The sequence below is a fragment of the Megalops cyprinoides genome, chromosome 8, assembly GCF_013368585.1.
Source record: "Megalops cyprinoides isolate fMegCyp1 chromosome 8, fMegCyp1.pri, whole genome shotgun sequence".
Lineage (NCBI taxonomy): Eukaryota > Metazoa > Chordata > Actinopteri > Elopiformes > Megalopidae > Megalops > Megalops cyprinoides.
The window spans coordinates 39,141,622-39,165,716 of NC_050590.1; the positions used below are offsets into that span (position 1 = coordinate 39,141,622).

At 43.0% G+C, this 24,095-nt stretch overlaps 1 protein-coding gene across 3 annotated transcripts in view; it reads right to left on the reverse strand.

Annotated features, from left to right (window-relative positions):
- Nucleotides 1-1,466: 1,466 nt before the first annotated feature.
- Nucleotides 1,467-24,095, reverse strand: part of LOC118781729 (mitochondrial glutamate carrier 1-like) — a 92,124-nt gene continuing 69,495 nt past the window's right edge. For all 3 annotated transcript variants that reach the window (XM_036534747.1, XM_036534746.1, XM_036534748.1), the window contains 7 exons: nt 23,794-23,884; nt 12,612-12,669; nt 9,306-9,366; nt 8,902-9,055; nt 6,002-6,156; nt 5,637-5,712; nt 1,467-5,497 (listed from right to left, as the gene is read on the reverse strand). In XM_036534747.1, coding sequence (XP_036390640.1) covers nt 5,344-5,497; nt 5,637-5,712; nt 6,002-6,156; nt 8,902-9,055; nt 9,306-9,366; nt 12,612-12,669; nt 23,794-23,884 — 749 coding nt within the window. In that variant the 3' untranslated portion in view covers nt 1,467-5,343. The remainder of the gene's footprint in view (nt 5,498-5,636; nt 5,713-6,001; nt 6,157-8,901; nt 9,056-9,305; nt 9,367-12,611; nt 12,670-23,793; nt 23,885-24,095) is intronic.

Genomic DNA, 24,095 nt, shown 5'->3' on the forward strand with positions numbered 1-24,095 from the left:
ATAAAACAAGTGGCTTCACAAGTAGTTGTAGGCTGTGGTGATGTGTGTGTTTGTGTTTTTTTTTCTAAAACGCCACAAACCACTTCTAACTGCTAACTGAGGGAGGCCCTGGCAGCAGTCTGTTAGGGAGATGGAGATCGCTGCCAGATAACTCTCATTATGACAGGCCGTGGCTTCCAGGCTCCAGTCCCCAGAGTGTCAAGGGGTGGAACCCCTGATATATCTCCCATTCAGCACCAGCCCCTCTGACTCATCCCCTAGTTATGCTACAATTTATAGACATCAGATTGGTAGATTCCAGATAATTCAGTGCAGTATCATGGCTGCCACAAGCCAATAAGTTTGTATTAGTTTATATGTACATATACAAATGAGTAAATCTCATTCACTGTTGACTCAAATTTGGTGTATAAATAGAGCTAGTCATACCTTATTAATGAGCTGGTAAATCAGTATATACTATGTACACTCCATTTTACAGGCTATATGGTTTGTTCAGTTGTAATGTTTGATCATGTTTATTGTTTTGCAATTTATCCGTGTGACTTGAATCAAGTTAGTTCCTGCAACCTTTATTGTGTAATACTTTAAATATCTTAAACTCATGAACTACAGGGCCGATTCACACAAAACTTGGTACGAATACTGCACACTCAATGGGAAAACGACATGTCAGAATTTGCAAAGTTGCATGGAATTACAGTTAAGGCTAATGTGTAAAGTAATAGTAAATAATTGCATTTTTCACTTGTCTTATTTGTAAATGGTCTGTTTGGTTGTCAGCTGTCTGAATTCTTGGACAGCAATTCCTTAACACAGTTTATCTCTGAATGCCTAGACAGTTCTAATTTGTTTGTGGTACACCTGATAAGACATTGCATTTTCAATCATAAACCAATGTGCTGCTCAAATCCAGGACATACTGAATTTTGATGTACCCATATATTGCATAAGTTATAAAATTTAGCATGCTATTAAGAGAAAAATGTCTACAATGCAGAGGCTTGTTTTGTCCCTGTTATTTCAGTATATATTTGGCCAGTTGTCAACTTCAGCCCAGGTCTGATGGCCTTCTCATCCATACAGCATTAGATATATGGTACAATCAGAGCTGGGTGATTTATTGCACAGCATTTTCAGATCAAGAGGCTGCAGTGTTACTTTCTCTAGACTTTTACTTCATGCTTTTTGTTTCTATCTTTCATCAGGACTTATTTTTCCTGATTTTTCTGTTATGTTGTCCTCCTTTAACTGTTAATTCATATTGCACTTCTTACAAAGAAACACCCACCCCCTTCCAAATACACAACAGACAATACTACTCTCTGAGCATGTGCCTCCACACATGGGACTAGCCCTGGGAAAACTCCTCTTCAGTAACCAGAAGAAATACATCCTGTCCAAGCAAAGCAGAGAATAAATGCAGAACAAGAAGAAATAGCACAATCATTTTATTTTATTGGACAGAAATCTGTGCCAAAGGAATGCCACTTTTTAGTGTATTTGTTTTACTCACATGGTAAACAATGACATGACAATCACAGTATTGTTGTTTCACACACACACATTTACTCATGACCACCTCCATCAAACACACACACACACTAGAGGGAGGGAAAGCTGTGTTTATAAAGTGCTTCTATGCACAGCTCCTCTTGGAGGAAGAGAACAAAGGCGCCATGGGAACAATTTCCTATGTTTGGAACAGCAACATAGTTGCACGAATATGCTTGGTGTGCGCATGTAAATGTGCTTTGCAGATTTACTTGTGATGTTGTGTGTGTCTGCTTGGGTATGCCCCTAATAGCCTTGCAGACACGTAAGCAACCCTGCTAATATACAAACCTCAGCGTTGCTACTGAGACGTTCCAAAAATATTTTATGTTAAAATTGTTGGGCAATGTCTAATAAACTAAGTTCAGCTTCAAATTGACTGCACTGCGGTAATAGTTCTCTGTATGATGATCATAGTCCTACATTTCTAACTGGGTCACCAATTGTGTGTTTGTATTCTTGTGTCACATCTTTCTTTGTGCTTTTTTCATTGTTTCATTTTTGTTTTGGTGTTTACAAAACCTCAGAATCTGCCTCAGTATTGATAGAGAGAAAGAGAGGTAGCAAGACAGAGAGAATAACAGAGTGATGGAGGAGTGGGGTAGAAGGGGGAAAGAGCTGACGACTTAGGGAGGAATAAACTCTCTCAGCCCTGCTCTACTTCAGCACTTAACACAAGTGTATACCGCACCACACGCACTCTGACACACAACCCACTTACACAACCAGTTTCAAATATTCTGTTGAAATTCACAGCTAATAAAACAAATAGACACATTTAAGGTTAAGAGCCACAATCTCAAGAACTCGAACAACAAGAATACGCACAAAGATAATGACAATAATATGAGATGAGTTTGCAGTTGGAATGTTCTGCGAAATAAAAACAAAATAAGCTAGGGTAATAAAGGTCAAAGGGTTGGCCATCTTCATTCTTCCACTAACCAGGCACTGCTTGATTGTGGATGCAAGGTGATAACACTCCCTCACATGTTTCTTGGTCTATCCAATTTAGGCAGCTCTACTTACACCCAGCCACATCGAAAGCAGAATTAAATTTTCAGCCACATACTGTAGGAAACCTCTGTAAACCTGAACACTTTGGAGGTCAAACCTGCTTCCTTCCTCTGTAACACACACACTTGCTTTTATGGTCTGTTCCTCCTGGTTCAGGAAGGGCAGTGGTTGACAACAGCCACACAGCAGATTGGCTATTGCTTTAATGGAATTACCCAGCAGCAAGAACCAATCACATGGCGAATGGGGTACAACTCCAGAGGTAAGACTGTACACTGTTTGGTCACTGACAGACAGAATGTTACCATGGCAACATTCCACATAAACACAACATCCCCACAAAGTGCCCCCTAAAGGAGAGGTGTTAGATAGTCAGTTTAAAGCAAAATCAGCATCACTCCCAATTGCATACCAAGTCTGATCACACCCTTTTACATACCTTGAGCTCAAACTTTATGTCCTTAGTACTGGTAAAGTACTGCTTCACTTCCAGCTGCAGTATTAACAGAACCACAACACCACTACCACGAGGAGTGAGACAGGAGCTGGGAGAGGTAGGTGTGCAAATAAGCCATCATGTAAAAAATGAAATATATAATACAACATAAAATTCATAATTTTGTGTATATACAATATAGTTAGGTGGACACAGACAAATGCACTCAACTGATAGATACAAATGTATAGAGAGAAATATAGAAAGGGATATAGATTGATAAATGGATAAGTTTTGCTCCAATATCATATAGTAAATGGCAAAATTACATTTGAAATCACAAAGCAACTGTAAAATTGCATTCCTTTTAAAATTGCAGGAGTTTAAGCTACGAGGATATGATATATACTTGTAGACACCAAAGTTTCCAACACTTGTACCCTAGGACGTTTCCTATAAAGACATTCATTGGAGACCTTATATACATTTATGAAATGCTTTCAATACAATTAATTTTGCATTTGGTACAATTATATTTCAGTCATAATGACTATGCCATTTGTTTTCAAATTTGGTTTTTGCATGCTTTGATCTCAGTATGGTTAAGTCCAAATTCAAATGCATATTTCAACACCTGCATTTGGAATGCATCTTATTCTTCCATAAAACGTATTGCTTGGAACATCACGGAAAACCCAAAAGAGGCAATGGTCTGGCTGATTGCAGAGTCAAAAAATTCAAAAAATTATCTAACCTAAGCAAAGGTTGTTTGGTTTCTGCCCACAAGCACTGATCTTTGATCAGGTTCAACTATTTCATTAGCTGGCAGAGTGAGGTGATGAGGGCGTAAGCTGATCTTTGATTGTTTATTGGGGCAGAAAGTATTCAGAGTCTAACCTGAGCACTGTGTCCCAGTGTTTGCAGGTATGGCTCTTGATTGTACATAGAGGGTATCGGATACATCCTGTCCTTTCCTCAATACACATGAATGGAATTGGATAAACCCCGTCCTTTCCCCCCAATACACATACATGGGTTTGGATAAGCCCTGTCCTTTCCCCCAATATACATATGTGGGATTGGATGAGCCCTGTCCTTTCCCCCAATATACATACATGTGATTGGATGAGCCCTTTCCTTTCCCCACTGTAATAAAGATTTATGAGAACATTCCCATGGGCTACTGAGAATTTCAAAAATGTTCCCAGGGGCTAATGAAGATTTATAAGAACTTCCCTCTAGGCTAACAAGGATTGATAGGAACATTCTCATAGGCGAATGAAAGTTAATAAGTAAATAAGTAAATAAATAATAAGAATTTACCCATAGTCTAATAAGAACTGATAAGAACTTTCCCATACTCTAATAAGGGTTTGTGGGAACTTTCTCATGGGCTGATAAGCATTTAGAAGAATTTCTCCCATAAGCTAATGTAGGTCTATAAGAAGTCACCTATAGGCAACTGAGGATTGATAAGAATATTCCCATACGTTAATGAAGGTTTATTAAGGACTTTCCCATGGGGTAATGAGGATTGATAAGAACATTCCCATAAGTTAATGAAGATTTGTATGAACTCTCCTATAGGCTACTGATGATTAATAACAATGTTCCCATAGGCTCATAAAGGTTTATAAGAACTTTCTCATAGGCTCATTAAGGTTTAGTCTTAGAGGCTTACAGTTAGAATGGCTTACATTTATTTCCTGTTCTGAGGGGGTATCCAATCCACTGTATTTAAATTAGGGGCTGGGACAGCCTGATGAAAGGTGTCAGCCTTGGCCTATGGCTGCAGTGCATGGTGGGATGCATTACAGCCCATTTCATAATCAATGTATATTCTGTGCAAATCAGAGCTCCACCCTTGGGTTAATGAATTAAGAGCTTGTTTTATATTAACAATGCTGGAGCACTCCCCACTAACCTTGGAGTCCTTTTTATATCGTTCTCAGCAAATGTCTGATTGACTGAAATGAACCTTTTGCTCTTCAGAAGCTGTTATGAAGAGACCAGTTAAGTGGGAATTATTGATGGAATATGTGTGGTCACCCAAGACTGGAGATGTGCATCTCTGTATGCTACTAATTTCATACAGAAAATTTAGGTCAACTAGATTATGGAGATAGGGAGTAAGAGAGGAACCAAGTCTTTCGGCCTAAGCAGCTTTGCATAACATCAACTCACTGCACAGACTGCAAAAAGTACAACATTAAAGAAAAAACACCACTACACAAATATGAGCTGGTCCATATCTTTCTGTACCCAACCCCTAATACCATGCAAGCCTTCTATGAACCAAATTCAGTTGGTGTAGAGCATGATGGAGAGGGGATGTGTTAGTTGTCCCGCTTAGGCAGGAAGCTGAGGATAAACTCCCCCACACCCAGGAAATAAACCACCTGCGCAATACCAAAGAGCGGCGCTATGACCAGGGCGCGGCAGTACGCCCCCTTGAGGAAGGCAGAGGGACCCTCACGCTGAAGGATCTTTCTGTGGGGCAAAAAGACAGACTGAGATGCTGCACTTGGGTATTATTCACACTTTTCAGTGGGGACAGAATGCCCCCTCTCCTACATGTGTAAGATGTACCATACATTTTTTGTGGAGTAGGAAAGAGGCAGTAAGTTACCTGATGCAGTCGGTCACACCTGTATAAGTGTCCTCTTGACTGCCTCGTGTCAGAGACTGTAGCCTGGTCTTTATTACTGAAACAGATAAGACTCACATGAACAATATGCTTATAATGTGCATGAACACAGACAGCCACACAGATAAACAACTCAAAGCCATTTAGACAACAACAAACATAGAAATATGCAAGGATTATACAAACACACACACACACATACACACACGAGTAGTCATTAACCATTCACATAACAGGCAAGATTAATAACCCGACAGAAACCCACAAGACACAGACATAAAGGCACTCAAATTAAGGACGTGCAGTGAATGCGTTTGGCCCACTACCCACCCCCCCACCCCCCTCACCGTCCACTGGGTTGACTGCAACTGCAGCCGTACTCCCTGCAATGCAGCCTGAGGCAAATGACACGTAGAAGGGGGCAGGGCCTTCTGCTCCATGCCGGCCCAGGTTGTTCAAGTTGGCAAAGAGAGGAAAATAGATGATGGAGAACGGCACATCCCTGAGACAGATACAGGAAGAGAGGGATAGAAAAAGCAAGAGTGAGAGAGACAAAGAGACAGGGAGGGAGATTATTTATGTGAGACAGTTACACCTCACTCTATGGTTGCCACCTGAAAAATGAAACACCCATTTTGGTAATTTCATTTCTATGGACAATAACTGTTCAAAAGGCTTAAAAATACAGAAGTTGTGCATTTTTATCAGGACCTAATGCAAAAATGACATGCACCTCTAAGATCATAGTATGAAATGTTGAGAGACCTCCAGCAGAGAGGACAAAATGTATCCTGTTTGTTGTTACTTGGGGTAATCAAAGGGCATAAGTTCATAAGGATAACAGCTCTCTCACATGACCTGTGTCATGGTAATGCTTTGCAAGTAGTAACATTAAGAGAAAGTTAAAAAAAAAACTTAGAAGTTTAATGACCATGAAAACAAATATGAATAATAATTAACTCTATAACATCTGAAACTGTAGTTTCATACAGGGGAAATAGCAGATGCAGGCATATGGCTATATATACCAAAGCACAAGCACATATCTAAAAAGGCTAGGAATGAGTTTAGGGACAGAGTCTAGTCAGCAGTTGCTCCTGCTGGACATTTTGTGTTTGGCCTTGGGTGGAAAAGCTGAGGGATTCTCTCGGAAGATACAGGGCCTGCAGTGAAAGAAAACTCCTATCAAGATTTAAACTTCATTCTCCATTTCTAAGAGAACACAGGATGATGCTGCAGTAACTTCTGCAGTATCTATAGTGGGTAAAGCCCAATGGTTGCCCACAGAAAGATAGAATGAATTTTCTTGTGAGGTGCAGAAACTATTACTATCCAAGCGATACTCTGACTCTGGGGCAGATCAGAGATACTATCATACTACAGTACAGAGATACTATAAAAGTAAAGATGCATCTACCATGATCATGAACTGATTGTGAATGGATGACAGCCACGGGGTTAGTAACCCCCACTGTTCAGTCAGGCCACATGCAGTCTGCCTGCATACAGCTATGCATAAAGCTTCTTTCTCAGATTTGGCATGGAGACTGTAATGTGTAAGGAAGTGGCATTTGGCATCACATGTTTTGGATGAGAGCACATGTTTGTCTGTACCTTCCTGGATTGTCATCATGGTGGTAATTTACACTGAGTGACATGTAGTCTATTATAATAAATTGCCTCAACACTGTTTTATCTTTGAAATCCTGCTTCTAAGCCAATTGTACTTGCTGTATAGTCTACATTGCTGAGGAAATACATTGCATTATAAAATTATTCTAAGAAATGGTTGAGCTGTGCCGGTATTCAGTAATACTGGGAATACCAGTGATTTTCTTGTCATTTCTGCCACATAAAAATAAAACATTGATAATACCCTATACAAAACCACATATGCATTTTCATTACTAAATTGAGGTACCAGATAGCCTTACTTGCTACAAAAAAAATGGAGGACAATCTTGTCAATTAAAGCACAAATGACAGTGAGACATTGCTTGTGGGATACCATAGTGCTCTCTCCTTAAAACAGCTGAATGCAATTAAACGATTGTTTTCCAATGCTGAACTAAATTCAGGACTTCTTATTATGAGTCAGGCAGAGTTTACGCAAATCCTTCCTCACTCATACATAATGGCTCTTGAATTTCTTCCACACTTGCAAAGAATTCTGCAGTACACCCTTTCCACTGATCAACCCTCATGCACAGTTACATTTACATTTACATTTATTCATTTGGCAGACGCTTTTATCCAAAGCGACTTACAAGTGAGGTACAGTAGACTCAAAAGAGGGGTAGACTGGTTGCCACATGATTCAGTGCCTAAGCAAGCAAGTTCCACATTATTACTTGAGTGTAGAGAAGGTCCATTGTCCATTGTCCATGTCCATTTTTCCTCCTCATTTTGAATGTCATGAAACATAAGAGACACATCTAAAGAAATTTTCCAGTGTTGGTGAGGTGCACAGCCCTACAATACACTCTCAGAGGCTCCAATTTAAAGTGGCTGGGCTTGACCTGGTATTGTGGACTTCAATATGTTTAAATATTTAAAGAAATACATTTTGTATCCACAAGAAAGAACAGAACGGAATGGATTATTTCTACTAGTCTATTTTAACAGAAGTAATATGCTGTCTGTATAAAGTTATCATAAAGATAGCTCATTACAAGAATGTCTATAAGACAGATAATTGGTCTGACAATACTAGATGACCTATGGAGGGATCAACAGCATTAAAAAGACATTTGGAAACATGAAATAAACTATCCTGAACTAGTGCTTATCTGAGAAGTGAGCAATCTATCCAGACTGCTATTCACAAACCTATTAAGGTCTCCAACTAGAATAACACTGTCAAGTGACTGATTTTTCACCTTGGAAAATACAACATAATTTTATTCTTTTTGTTTAGATGATGGACACCTCTTACATTCAATGCATATATATAATTCTATAGAAAGAATATGTATTTCCTCAGTGAGCCATATTTGTTATTGTCCATTATTATGGATCACTTTATATAGCCTCTTTTAAGGATCTTAAAGCGCTTTACAGCGAAACAGGAGTGTCTCACCTCAACCACCACTACCTATGTGACAAGAGGTGACCTTTTACAGCAGTATATAGCACCTGAGCTATAAGATCTTTGTGTGACGTGTGTGCACTACCTGATTAATAAGGTCTTTGGACTGGTGTGTGTAGTAGCAGAGTGGAAAGGTCTTCACACAAGTTTGTCTAGTACCTGAGCAGTGTGGCCCCCAGGCCCTTGTAGAGCCCAGCAATGCCTTTACTCCTCAGTAATTCTCGTGTGATTTGCATGGCTGTGGGAGACTTCACCTCCACTGGGCCTCCTGGTGCTGAGCTCATTGCCTCTGGCATCAGCTTTCGTTGGGCCGCTGAGGGTGACATTACCAGCATGACATCTTCAGTATAAGATCATATAAGTGAGGCAGAGTCAGAGACAACCCCAAGGACACAAACAGAAAGAAAGGGGAATAAAAACATGCCAGAGGAATCTTCTATGTTATAATGACTTAAACCTCACAGGGGCAGCATCTCTCCATCTGATACTGGTAGTGACTGTGGTATGTTAAACTGATTCTGCCTCACATGCAAATCTAAACCACCCTGCCCCTCATCTCTCACCTACTCGCCCTGCGTCCTGTAGCTGGATTTTCAGCATCTCCATAGGAGTGGTGACAATGACCTGTAACCAGAGGCAGTGAAACAGAGAATCACCATATTTACCAAAAAGCAGACAACCAAAAGTGTCTGGCTTTCCGGATCAAGACAAACATGTTGTGAAGGAACAGCAAGACAAACAGAGGAAACAGAGTGAAGTGTCAGCAGAAAAAAGGTATGCTGGTCAAAATAACTCAGGACTGCTGAAACACAGCTGGGGTGAAGAAAGCTGTTGAAGCCCAAAGCATCAAACACACCATCTTCCTATTACCACTCTCTGCAGGATATTCAGATGCAGGGGCAGAACCCAGAAATATGGTGTGGCAGAATACCTTGTGAATGATTTTTTTGTATCTGTGTAAAAATGCCTCTGGAAAAAGCATGATTTTTTTTGACAAAGCTGATATTGCATAATCATGGTTTATGACCATGATTTATGGCCTCAGAAATGGTTGTTTTCCAGTAAGGAACAAGACAGCATATGCAGAAATGAACTCAGGGGCAAAAGTTGAGGGCAATGGAATGCAGGACCCAGGTGGAATAATGTAAAAATACTGAGGTATTATAAGAAGCTATCATATTAATTCTGTTTACCAGATACCAGTGAGCCGTGTCTTTATTCCTTCTCTTTTAATATATCCATTTTATTTATTGGCAGTTTACTTAACAAAGACTCCATGGACATTACACCATGTGTGACCATCTGTGCCAATCAGAGACAAATCATGCTATAAATAAGGACTACTGCCCTCTACTTATGGAGGACCTACCATACAGCCAGTTTTACATCTGCCTTTAAAACAGTTAGATTTACACCTGCCTTTAAAAAAAGAGTGTGACCTAATGCTTAGTAGACGCAGCATCTTGCTTCCATTGGCATGTCTGACCATAATTTCCTGATCTGTACCCCCAGCTGAGGGGTCCCTGATTTTGAACTACCGGTCATTTTGCATACTCTTGAGTTCATTTTTAATTGATGCCTGTTTAGGCTGTGCTGTGACTGCAGGGCTTTTTGAAACACAGGTTTTAAAAATTTCCTTTTCTGAATCAGTGATTGGTTGTGTCCTAGAGAGCTTTTTCTTTTACATTGTGCATCAACCTTTGACTTCATTGGTTAACTCTTGAAAATACTGTGATTCTATATCTTAGAAATAACCTGTTAGCTCTGTCTGTGACCTACACAAACACTGGTCAGTTCTGATCTTGGACTGCTCTCTGAGTGGTCATATCAAGGACTGAGCTCAAATCATGGCTGAAAACATTTACATCAACAGCTCTGAGTATCACTAAAGGTACAAACAGAAGGGTCTGCGCACTGTTAGTTGAAGTGACTGGCAGAATTGCAATGATGTGCTGTGAGTGCAGGGAGCTGCTGGAAGGTGATGGGAGTTGAGGAAATGAATATGAAACAGGAGGCCTTGGCCCTGGGCAGTGCAGGTGGAAGACAGCAAAAAGGCATGCAACCTTAATGACAGGCCAGATTACGGTAGGAGACGGCCACAGTCCTGCCTTTACAGTCCCCATACAGACAGTGCCCAGAAATGCTAATAAAATTAGGTCTTTCTTCAGATGTGTGCTGCAGGGTAACTTCAGTGATGCTAGTTCAGCTCAAACTAAAAAAAGACCTATGCCATCAAGCCAATTTGAGTGAACATGTTCCAAGAAAACTGGTAAGGGCTTCTACCTGTACTAAAATTGACTGACATGGCACTGTGTGTTTCTTGCATAAACTGACAGCTAGACAGCAGGCAGTGTTGTTCTGATATTTTCAGCAAGCAATGGCCATAGCAAACTAGCTTTTAGCTGTCTTTCACTGGGCTGATCACATAACTACTAACTACTGTTACCTACCTCACAGCAGGAACTATAGTGACACCTCCTTATCTCCCCCAGCCAGCTAGTCTGATGGCTGATTCACCTCAACATCACACTGAAAAAAGCCTTTTTTAGGCTGACTTTAACACTCAATCTGGACCTCCAAAAAGGGAAAAAAGCATGAAGAAAAATATTTCTCACTTGTTTTACCTAGTGATGAGTAATGCTGTCTCACCTGCAGGAAAGACATTAGTAATCAAGTGCTGTATGCTTGAGTATAGAACATGATTAAAAAAAATTAACTAGATTGATCAATATTTATTTTATTTGATACATATTTGATTTTATTTGATTGGTACTTAAACCACAATTGCCTCAGTAAAATATCCAGCTGTATAAATGGATAACATTGTAAAAAACTGTAACTATGTTGCTCTGGATAAGAGCGTTTGCTAAATGCCACTAATGTAATGTAATAATGTAATATGTATGCATTATATTAAAGTAGTTTACTACTTTTAAAAAAAATGGCATTAACAAACTAACAGGCATAAAAACTTCAAGTTATGCTTGCTATAAGATCTACTACATAACCTTTTTCTGAACATAATGACTTTATATTTACGCTTATATAGTGACAATATTATATATTGTCTCTATATAAACACACTACTTAAGCATTTCTTCCTTTCTACTGTTACCTTAGGCTGCTTTTAGACAGTCCTTTGGAAAAAACCACTAAGCTAAACAAACAAAAATTTTGTTTGTTACAGAAATTGTAACAATTCAAGTAAATTCTCAAAAATATTTTTGATTGAAAACATTTGGCAATAGAACCAACACCTTAAAGTGTGAACTACACCCAGAAATTATTACTGGAGGAATTTTTTAATGCTAACTTTTACTGCAAAGATATTGACTTGGTTTTGGGGAACGGGGCAGTTCCATCCCTACATACCTCTGCTAAATACATAAATACAATGAGTCATATACAGTCTAAAAGGCAATCAGCCCATTTTCAATTATTTACTCAGAATATATACAGAATCAATGCACCTTTTGATAGTTTTTCTATACAACCAGATCTTTGTCCATTAATCCTTTGTCTAATGTCCATTAGTGAAGTTTACAAATTTTGAGAATTGCGTTCTTTATGCTACTGAGCCAACATACTGTTGACATACAACTCAAGAAGCCAAGGCACCAGAGGACGCTGATATACTCTGGCCTGGGTGTGTGAGGACACTGGTTTACTCTGGCCTGGGGTGTGTGAGGATGCAGGTACGCTCTGGCCTGGGTGTGTGAGGACGCTGGAATACTTTGGCCAGAAGTGTTTGAGGACACTGGTTTACTCTGGCCTAGGTGTGTGAGGATGCTGGTATGCTCTGGTCTGGGTGTATGGGGACACTGGGCCCAGTTGTACAGGAGATCAAGGGCTGCAGCAGAGAATCTCACCTGGCACGTCCCTGCCCCACAGCCTGCCAGCATCTCTTTAAGTAAAGTGAGCTTCTGACTGGAAAACAGACATAGAGACACAGATATAAAGGAGTTATTACTTTTCTCTTTTTAAGAAATTTATGCAGAGAAAGTTCTGAATCAGTGATGCAGTCACCAGCATTGCAGGCACATGATGACATGTCCATTTCTCTCTGAAATGCCTGTGTTTATGCATACATGCACACACACACAACCTTACACTAGGGTGCACATATTTTATCTTTTGGGTACACACACACACACACACACACACACAGCCATTAAGGACCAAGTAATACCAAGTCTGCAACAAACATAGCCTCCTACCCAACTGCCATGTAAACAATGAACCTACCGAAAAGCACCTCGGGTATCACATGCTGCAATAAGCCAGAGTGCAGTCATGTGTACAGACCCACCTGAGTAAGCAGATACACACGTGTGCACACACAGTGCATTTGTGTCTGAAGTGTTAATAATTCACAAGCTACGTGGGCATATCAGTCAATAATTCAACACCACAGCTATTAGTCACCATGGAAACACTGATAGACACCAAGGATATTCCACCTTATCTTTACAGGCACTGCATCTGAGGTCAATAGGTAATCCATTTCACAGATAATTTATGTAGGTAACATGTTGCCAGTTAATGTAGTATGCAGAGATATTTGATACTGTGCTGCTATTCTTGTGAACAGCTCTTGTGTAGGTATGAGTTAACAGTGAAACCAGGCACTAGCCATGGTCTCATAAAGCTGTGAGTGTAAATTACATGTACCAGCTTTTCCCAAACCTCTCCTGGAGGACCCCTTGTCCTGCAAATGATCAACTTGTTGCTTAATAACAAACTGATCATTTAAATCAGCTGTGTTGGAGCAGGGAGAGATTTAAAACATGCAGGACAAGGGGTCCTCCAGGAGAGGTTTGGGAAACACTGACATATACAATCTGAGATTACAGGTGAGATCAATCTGTTTTGAATAATGAAGAACGCCATACCATAACTCAAGATAATCCCATAAATGCACCTTTCAAGTCTAGTGGAGAAGGTATGTGGTTTCTTCACCACAAATGCTAAAAATACCAAAATTAGAGAGGCAGTCTGGGCCAACATTTATAACAGTGGTTACTGCAGTCATTCAGAAATGGCATCATTTCCAGCTGTCCACCTGTTTCCATATCGAAAGCCATGTCTGCAATTCCACAACTTCCACAAACTTAGTGAAGTCTTGAGGCAAGAGGAAAGAGGAAGTGAGGGATCTGGAACTTGGTATAGTGCAACTTCATATGTGTTTTATTGCTGAAACTTAACATCAGATCCCTCACTTCCTCTTTCCTCCTAAGGGTAAAGGGCCCAAGGGCACAACAGCAGTGCCCCAGGAGCAATTGAGCCAGCAACCTATCAGTAACAAATTCTGCTCCTTACCACCATGCTACACTGCCGTCGTAGGTCGTACCCTTGGGCAAAGTACTTCACCCACAATTGTGTCAATAAATATCCAGCTGTACTAGTGGGTAACGTGCAAAAAACTGTAACCTATGACAGTCCCTCTGGATAAGACGTTTCTCCATTTGTCCTGTTGCATGTATAATCAAGTGAAACATTTAGCCATCTATCATCATGTTGGTACATTTTGCCCATAGGACAGCTTAAACAAAACTAATACTACTAAATAACTAGGTACGGTTTTCACAAATTCTTTCAATGAGGATGACTTTCCTAAAGAACAAAGCTTCCTGTTATGAAATGCGTGAGTCTTGTTGCCATTACTGATGGACCCATATTAATGCAGCACTGCTAGCAGGTGAGTTGTTGTAGGTAGTAGGCAGCTGGTGGGTAACGTTTCGTACTTGCTAAATGTTTAAGCCCAGTTTGTTTATTTTGACACTAAGAATGTAAGTCCATTTTAAGTAAGTAACTTCACATGGTAAAAGACTATATTTTGCTTCTTCTCACCGTAGCAAACTGTTTTGTTAGTTAATATTTTCATATAGGATGCTAATGCTAGTTTACTTTTAGATTCATTGATGTATGATTAGCCGACTAGCGTCATTTCATCTTGTAACAATAATTAGCCGGTTGGCAAAATATACTTGAATATAATGTTACCTGGCTTAACATGACGATGTTAAAAGTCTAGCTAGTTTATATGGATACAGTTGTGAGTCAGTCATTCATGTTAACTCTGTTTAATTGTTAGCTACTTGAATCTGTACAGTATTGCTAATGCGCTGTATCATATTCTTTCAAGTTTGTGAAGATTAATAAAGGGGACAGAAAAGAGCCTGCATTCTGATCGATGCCTCATGGTGATCACATCTTGAGCAGCCAGCATTAGATGCTCTCTGTAACAAATAGTCCTTCGAGCTGGATCCAGGTGATTTCTGTGGGAAATGGCTTCTGTCTCAACAATGAATGATCCAGTGAGACAAGAGGATGTGTGCCTGCGCAGACAGGTGCGTCCACCAGCATGGCTGGAAGATTATGAAGCACACATCCCACCACCAGCTGCAAGCCAAGCTGCACGTTACACCAATGCAATGGAGGATAGGTCTGGTTGGAGCAGAGAGGGATGACATCCCTCACGTATTGTCCTCTTCATCATCCTCAGGGCACAATGGAGTTCGGTCAAACTCTATCCAGATCCATTGCTGCAGCAGCCCCTGTGTACGAGAGCACACCATCACCACCGCAATGCACAATGTCCATTATGGATGTGTTGCAGCACCTACAAGAGGATAATAAGAGATTCACATGGCAATAATGGACATGAAGCGCCAGATGGATAAGATGGGTGCAACTTTACTTGCACCCAGCCTGCTGCCTGCACCATCTGCATGTCCACAAGAGATGACCCATGTGACAGCTGCACGGGTAGATGACTGGTTGCCTCTTCCACCGTCACACTTGAGGTCTTCGCTGCCTGAACACACCAGAGAGCCACCTCATCTGCTGGTTGCGCCAGACAGAGCGGCACAAGTTGATGACTAGCCGCTGCCACCCCCACCAGTAGCATATGAAGATGAGCTTACCAAGGGATGTTATGGAGGAGCTCTGCACACGCCTGCAGATACTTGAGGCGCGCTTGTCACCAGCTCCATCCTCTCCATACTATGATGAGTCATGTGGGAGTATAACAGCACCAGTCCCCCCTTGTCAAAGCCTGCAACATGGGTTCCGCACTGGTGCTAACCCCTTCATCCCTACACATAGGCCCAGTTCTCCCACTCAGGTGCTCAGCAGCCAAGAGAAGACCTACAGGGGACCAAAGCCTTCTATACCCAAGTTCACCCGTGATCACTCGTGGCAGTTCGCCAGACTGAGAATTGCCCTTGTGAACATCCTGCCTGCTTATGCAGGAACAGAAAGGTTCAAGTACCAGGTGTTGTGAGATCACCTGAAGTTTGAAGAGGCGCTCCTAATAGCAGACTCCTACAGTAATTCCATGTTCCCAGACCCTGACACCATGGTCTCACTTATCAAGCACTACGGTCAGCCTCACTAACTCTCCCTGAGGCAGACTGCAGAGCTGATGGAAGAACCCACCATCCGAACTGGTGACACGGTGGGGTTCAGGAAGTTTGCACTGAGGGTCAGAGCACTTGTGGGATGTTAGCACAACTGGGCAAAGAAGGCCACATTGAGCTGCAGTGTGGATTTCATGCAGCAAGCCTGAACAGGAAGCTCCCTCAAGATCTCCGTGCTGCCTTTTGATGGAACCTCTACTCCAGAAAGGGTGGAGTCCCAATGTTGATGGACTTCGCAGACTGGCTGGAACACGAGCTGCAGATACAGGAAGGAGAAGATAGACTGGACAAGATAGAGGATGGCAAAAGAGAGGGCAGCAGGTGAAAGAGTGAATGATGGAGAGAGTAAGATGAGAGGCAAGCCCACAACTGCACTGCATGGCACTGCTGAAGATGTGCACCATGAACCAAGCCCCACTGCAGCGTCCACTCCTGAGAAGGCACAGAAACATACTGCCCTTACTGTAGTAACACCCAGCATTTTCTGGATCAATTTTCCAGCTTCAAGCAGTTGGCAAGGGACCAGAGAATGGCATGGGTGAAGGCAAACAACTGCTGCTGGCACTGTGGCTGCTGTCACCAGGCCAGGTCCTAGGACCAAGGGAAACATCTTGAGGCACTGCATGAAAGGTGATTCCCTCCACTGATGTCCTGTACCTCAACCACCGGGCGGGGAGCAATCAAGTGCTCCTCAAGGTCAGTAAGGTGCTCCACGGAATTGTGAGAATACCCTGAAGATCTATGCCATATTAGATGATGGGTCGGAGAGAACCATTCTCCTTCAAGGTGCTGCACAGAAACTGAAGCTCCACGGTACACAGAGAACCTCACCGTAAGGACAGTGACACAGGACCTGAGGACACTACATGGCTTATCCGTGACTTTCTCAACCTCTCCCACCAGCCAGCCCAATAGCGTGTTCCAGATCGAGAGAGCCTTCACTGCAGCACAGTTGGGCTTAGCTGAACATCCTTACCCAGTGGAGCTCCAACAAAATTACAGGCACCTCAAGAACCTGCCCCTTCAACCATTCCAGAATGCTCAGCCACTTTTATTGATAGGCTCAGACTGCCCTCACTTGGTAACACCTACCGAGCCAGTACGCCTAGCCCCCCTGGTGGACCAGCTGCAGTGAAGACAAGGCTCGGGTGGACATTGCAAGGGCCGGTAAAGTGGCTTCAGCAACAGAGTCACCCACAGTAGTGCATGTTCCTGTCCACAGTATCCCCTGCAGCTGAGTTCTTTGGTCACGTAGAGACGTCATGGCAGCTGGACACTCTACCCTACAGGAGCGACAAGCTGGTCACCAGATTGCGGAGAGACCAAGAGGCTGTGGATCTACATCAAGCCAAGACGGTACGAGTCGAGGTTGAGGGAGTCCGGTGTTACGCTACCCCACTGCTGCAGGGTACATGCCAATGCTGATGGTGCCACCTGAAGCAGTACTCCCTTGTCTGCAGGGAATGGAGAAACGTCTTACCAAAGATCCAGTTAAAGCAGTGGCTTACCAGGCTGAAATCCAGAAGCTAGAGAAGGCGGGGTATGTTAGTGAGCAGGCATGTGATTGGCAAGGGACAAAAAAAGCAGGAAAATATACAGAGCGTAGAGCATGGTGCAGTTGCCCCCCCCCCCCACACACACACACAGAGTGACATTTCATACCTTTTCCAGAAATGGATGTTCCTTTTCCAGAAATCTATAAACAGTATGCCTAACTTTTCCTAATGTACAAACGCAAAAAAATAAAACATACCTTTATTTCAAACATTTTTTAAACTATTTTAAAATGATCGTATGGAGATGTAAATTCATGTGTGGGCGAATTTAGGTATATGTGCAGGTGACATTATTATTAGTAGGAATGTAATGTTAGTCTACATCCCTCTGATGTACTGGTAACTGTCACTCCAACCATGTCTTCTGCTTTTTATTCATATTTGCTTAAAAATTTAAACTGTTTAAGGCTTTTTCTCTACCTATGTACCTCTTTCTCTACCTACGTTAGTTAACTAGCTAGCATTAAGTGTGCCAGGCCATTTATGCATTAGTGGATATAACTTTAAATCCAGCTACTGTATCTATTTTTTAAATTCTTTTTGGGGTCTTTGCTGACTAGCCATTTTCTGATTTCTTCAGAAGGTAGATACAGACACACATCAAACTTTTGGTCCACTTTGCCATTGATGCTGACTGAAGAGTTACCCTGCTCTCACCCTGAGTGAGACATAAGAGCAAAATGGACACCATGTGGATATGGCTAATGGGAAATGAATGACAGAAAAGATAACATTAAACATCACACAAAATTCATTTACAGATTTTGATAGTGACAAAGGAGGTGCCGGATCCAATCAAATAGGGGCCGGTCCCCATCTGGGAGGTCCCAGGTCTTGTTCCAGCAGGATCTGGCACAAATTAACTGGCCGTTACCGTTTCGATGACGCGGTAATCTATAGATATAGCAGCTCATCCCCGCCTGCCAAAAAAAAAAAAACAGATCTGCATGATTCAAGTGGGTCACATTTTCAGGTTGGAAAATCCGGAGTGGGTGAAGAATTCAAAGAGTCCTGGTTCATCCCGCAGCACATGGTAACACACAACGGGAAGAACAGGATTGTGTTTAATTGTTCTGTCATCTTTAGAGACCACAACATGAACAAGCTCCTGTTGCCAGGCCCAAACTTAGGGGCATCACTCTTGGGTGTCCTGCTGCGATTCAGGCAACACTCCACTGCTGTCAGTGACATAAAGGGAATGTGCCGTCAGGTGAGACCATGGGCGTAAATTATGAGGGGGATGGGGGGGTTGTAACCCCCCCAATAATCAAAACCAGCCAATACAGCCCCCCCAAATAATCATATTCATGGAGATCTCAACCCCCCCAATGTTCAACCCAAAGTTACGCCCATGGGTGAGACTGTTACCTGAAGGCCGATCCCTCTTGTGCTTTCTCTGGCGTGATCTTCAGAGGGAACCAGAACCAATGTAGCAGAGCTGAAGTAATAGCTTGTGTGAGTCCTGCGTAAAAAGCCTTAGGTAGCAGGTCGCAGGTAGCCGAGCGGTTGCAGCAGCTACGTCACTCCCCTGAGACCTGGTTAAGTAGTGTTGTTGCCGACAGGCTAACGGCAATTTGCCTTTACCTCAACTGGCAACGACGCTGGCTGTGAGGGGTTGGCAGCGAGCAGTGAGAACCTCAGTTCGAAACTCGCTCTCTCACTGACCCCCACCCGTTACATTGGTGCCATGACTCGTATCACTGGCTAAGCCACTGCTTGGCCGCCAGTGGTTGCTGAGGAGTTAGAGGAGGTCAAAGGGGGGTGAGTGTAGCAGAGCTGAAGTAATAGCTCGTATGAGTCTTTCGTAAAAAGGCTTAGGTAGCGGGTAGCAGGTAGCCGAGTGGTTGCAGCAGCTACGTCACTCCCCGAGACCTAGTTAAGTAGCGTTGTTGCCGACAGGCTAATGGCAATTAAGGGGTTGGCACTGAGCAGTGAGAACCTCGGTTCAAAACTCACTCGCTCGCTGACCCACCTGTTACACTAAGAGTGTATGAATGGCAGGTCCTCCCTTTCAGGACCACTTGTTCCCCATGCTGCGCCATCTTTGCCCTTCAGAGGCACATCCATGTCCACAGTGAACCAGGAGAAGAGGTTTGCATCTCTGTCGAGAAGCACTTCTACATAGACAATCGGTTGCAGAGGTTCTCCTCTCCAGATGTGGCTAGGAAGGTGGTTGAGGGGATAAGGGCATTGCTGGCAGATGGAGGCTTTGAGTTAAGGCAGTGGAGGAGTAACATACCAGATATTATCAGTCACTTACCTCAAGAGATAAGGGTGGAGAGGAGAGAACCATACAGACATGGATCCACAGCAGCCGGTTCTGGGGCTGCGATGGCTTTGCCATTCTGACACTCTGAGGTACAAATCACGTCTGCTCGAATCTGCAGCCCCCACAAGGGGAATTTATATAGAGTTTTAACCAGTCAATATGACCCCTTAGCATTCCTCATTCCATTCATCACAAGGGCTAAAGTGCTTGTCCAACAGCTGTGGGAAAAAAACGAGAATGGGACAACCTCCTCCTTGCAGCATGGGAGGCCTGGGAAGGTGAACTGCAGCACACGGATAAAGTCAGCCTACCTCGATGCTATGTGAGTCCCAAGTTTGACCGCTCTGAATGCAGCAGAGAAATACACATATTTTGTGATGCATCAGAGCGGGTCTACAGCAGTGTTGGGTACCTGCACATGGAAAGATCCACAAGGGAACGTGGCGGTTGCCTTCTTGACAGCCCGATCAAGAGTGGCACCCAAGAAACAGCTGTCAACGCCATGCCTTCAGTTGTGTGCGGCACTTACCAGTGCACAGCTCACCAACCTGCTAAAGAGAGAGCTCACACTGGAGATCTTCAGAATAGTGATGTGGACCGACTCCACCACGGTCCTCACATGGATACAGTCAGACTCCTGTCACTTTAAGGTATTTGTTGGAACACGAATTGCCAAAATTCAGAAGCTGATGGATGCGCATGCCTCACATGGGGGAAGACATTGCAGGATCTCACTGGAGAGAACCGCTGGGCTCAGGGACCTGTCTTATTATGTCTGCCACTCAACCAGTGGCCGACAGACCCTGTTGAGAGAGGTGAGGACATCTTGGACGAGCTACGCAAACCTGTAACTTGCTTGGATGCATCTGTTGCTTCAGATGACCTACCACCTGATCCCCAGTAGTTCATCAGCTTTGAGGATCTGGTGAGAGCCACCGCCATGAACCAACACGGGGCGGCAACTGATGGTGAAGGAGCACCCTCTGCAAAGGAGTTCCAGGCAGCAGAACTCAGCCTCCTGCAGGCCTCACAGAGAGAGAGCCTCCCGGAAGAGCTTCAGTGTTTAGCCACTGAAACCAGCTCCCTTGTCCAGCCACTTCATTACATTGGCACCTGAGTTTGACAGCTCCCTACAGTTGATCAGCGTGGGTGGTAGACTGAGGCACTGTGGAACATTACAAGCAGATGTGATCCACCCTGTTGTCCTTAACCCAAGGCATGTGGTTACCAGGCTGCTCATACAGCAAGTAGATAGCAAATTGAAGCACCCGGGAGTGGAGCGTCTCTTTGCAAAACTACAAAGGAGGTTCTGGATCCTCCAATGCCGCAAAGTTGTGAGGAGAGAGTAATGAACCTGTGCTGAGTGTCAAAAATGTAGAGCTCAACCAGTTTCACCGAAGATGGCAGATCTACCTTATGCTCGTCTTCGGCTGTATCGACTAGCATTCTTCTCAACTGGGATCAACTGTTTCTGCCCATCCCAGGTAAAGGTTGGTCGTACACATGAGAAGTGCTGGGGGCTGTTGTTAAAATGCCTAACAACCAGAGCAGTCCATATTGAGGTGCTGTCCAGTATCAACACTGACTCCTTCTTGATGGCCTTGAGATCATTCCCGCCGGGGGAAACCAATTAAGCTGCTCTCAGACCAGAACACCAATTTCAGAGGTGGGGACAGGGAGCTGCAAGAAGCCTTCAACGCCCTGCATTCATCCATCCAGGCCCAGGTAGCAGGCCATCAAATTAAGTTCTCCTTCAACCCACCAAGCGATCCCCACTTCGGAGGCACCTGGGAATGGGAGATCCGATCTATCAAGACTGCCCTGAATGCCACCCTGGGCTCTCAAGTCATCACTGGTGAAGTGCTTGCCACCGTCCTTACTGAGATTGAAGGAATGTTGAAGGAACTCCAAGCCCTTAGGCTATGTGTCCCCTGATGTGGCCGACCCAGTCACTCCAAATCTGTTGCTGATGGGGCGGCTGGACCCATCATTACCACAGACGATCTACCACGATTCAGAACTGCTCAGCCGCCGGCACTGCAGAGTGTCCCAAGTTCTTGCAGACCTTTTCTGGACACACTTAATGAGGTACTACTTACCTACGCTACAGACCAGGTCCAAGTGGCAAGCTGACACAGCACCTCAGCAAGTGGACACTATTGTCATGATAGTAGACCCTTAACTCCCGAGAGCATCCTGGCCTGTTGGAAGAATTATTAAAGTGCACTCGGGGACCGATGGCTTGATCCGCACAGCAGAGGTACAAGTGAAGGATCACACATACCTCAGACCAGTGAGCCATCTCATCCGACTTCCTGCCATCCCAAACGAAGAAGATCCTTAATGGACTGCTTCAAATTTGCCCCGGCAAATTTTGGGGCAGTTGTTATGAAATGTGCAAATCTTGTTGCCATTACTGATGGACCCATATTAATGCAGCACTGCTAGCTCGCGAATTGTTGTAGTTAGTAGACAGCTAGTGGTTAATGTTTCATACTCGCTAAATATTTAAACCCAGTTTGTTTATTTTGACACTAAGTAAAATTGTGTGTCCATTTTAAGTAAGTAACTTAATATGGTAAAAGACTATATTTTGCTTCTTCTCACTGTAACTGCAAACTGTTTTGTTAATATTTTCGTATAGGATGCTAATGCTAGTTTACTTTTAGATTCATTGATGTATGATTAGCCGACTGGCGTCATTTCATCTTGTAATCATAATTAGCCGGTTGGCAAATTATACTTGAATATAATGTTACCTAGCTTAACATGAAGATGTTAGAAGTCTAGCTAATTTATATGGATAGAGTTGTAAGGCAGTCATTCATGTTAGCTCTGTTTAATTGTTAGCTACTTGAATCTGTACAGTATTGCTAATGCGCTGTATCATATCATTCTTTCAAGTTTGTGAAGATTAATAAAGGGGACAGAAAAGAGCCTGCATTCTGATCGATACCTCATGGTGATCACATCTTGAGCAGCCAGCATTAGATGCTCTCCACAACACTTCCTTTCCTAAATGTAACTGCATAATCTTCACCATTTCCACAAACCATACATTGATACTGTCACAAGACATTTTATTAAATTATTCTATTTGTCTTGTCAAAAATCTGTCTTTAAAAAGGGCTTTCCATTTCTCTGTTCACTCTGCTGAAAAACTCTGGCTGCTTAGGGAGAGCTTGGTTTTAGGCTTGGGCCTTACTTCTATATACTTCAAATACATACAGTGTTAACATATCAAATTTTAATTCATGAGTTCTCCTTTAAATAATGCAAAGTAAGGACCATTTTCTTGACAAACACCTGACAAAGCACAGTGTTCCATACCCATATTGGTATCTGGTTTTATGATGAAGTACACTGGTCAAGTGCTCAGTAGTAATGCAGGGATTAGAACTCACAGCCTTCTGGCATCACCAAAGAACCCACCACTGTTTCTCCTAGCTCAGATCCATAAGGCACAGGTCTGACAGTGCCTGGCATGATAGGATAAGGGTTTGGGGTCCAGACGCCTAACTTCTGCAGTGATCCCAACTGCCTGCAGCCTACAGCTCCATCACAGTCATCAACAAGAGAGCACTTGCTGTGGCATTCTGAGCAATGATTCAAGATCATTGGGTAGTAGGGAAAGGTTCTGTATGCAGACTCGGTGACTGTTGGTTTATCAGTTTGTTAGAGGGTCAGTTGTTGAGTTAGTCATCATTGTATTAGGATATCAGTCGGTGAGTTTTGCATTGAGTGAGCAGTGCATTGTTGCATTAATCTGTGAGAGTTTCAGTGTGTGAGGTTCAATGTCTCTCACCCATCTTTGGAGAGGTGATGTCTGAAGAAATCATTTGCAGCCAATTTGATGGCTTTCTCTGGGGTGACTAGAGTCAGGTTCACAGCAGCTCCTGAGAGTGTGACAGCGGAAGAAAAAGAAAAGGAGAACAATAAAGCAAAGGGAAGAATGGGGAGAAAGAGTGAAGAGGGGAAGAGAGGAGCAGAGAAGAGTTGGTAAATGAGAAACAGGCACACTCATCACCCTCAGTGTCTCTCTAAAAGTAGTGCTCTGTAATGACTAATCTACTTATCACTTTAAGACATGCAACTTGATATGCCATG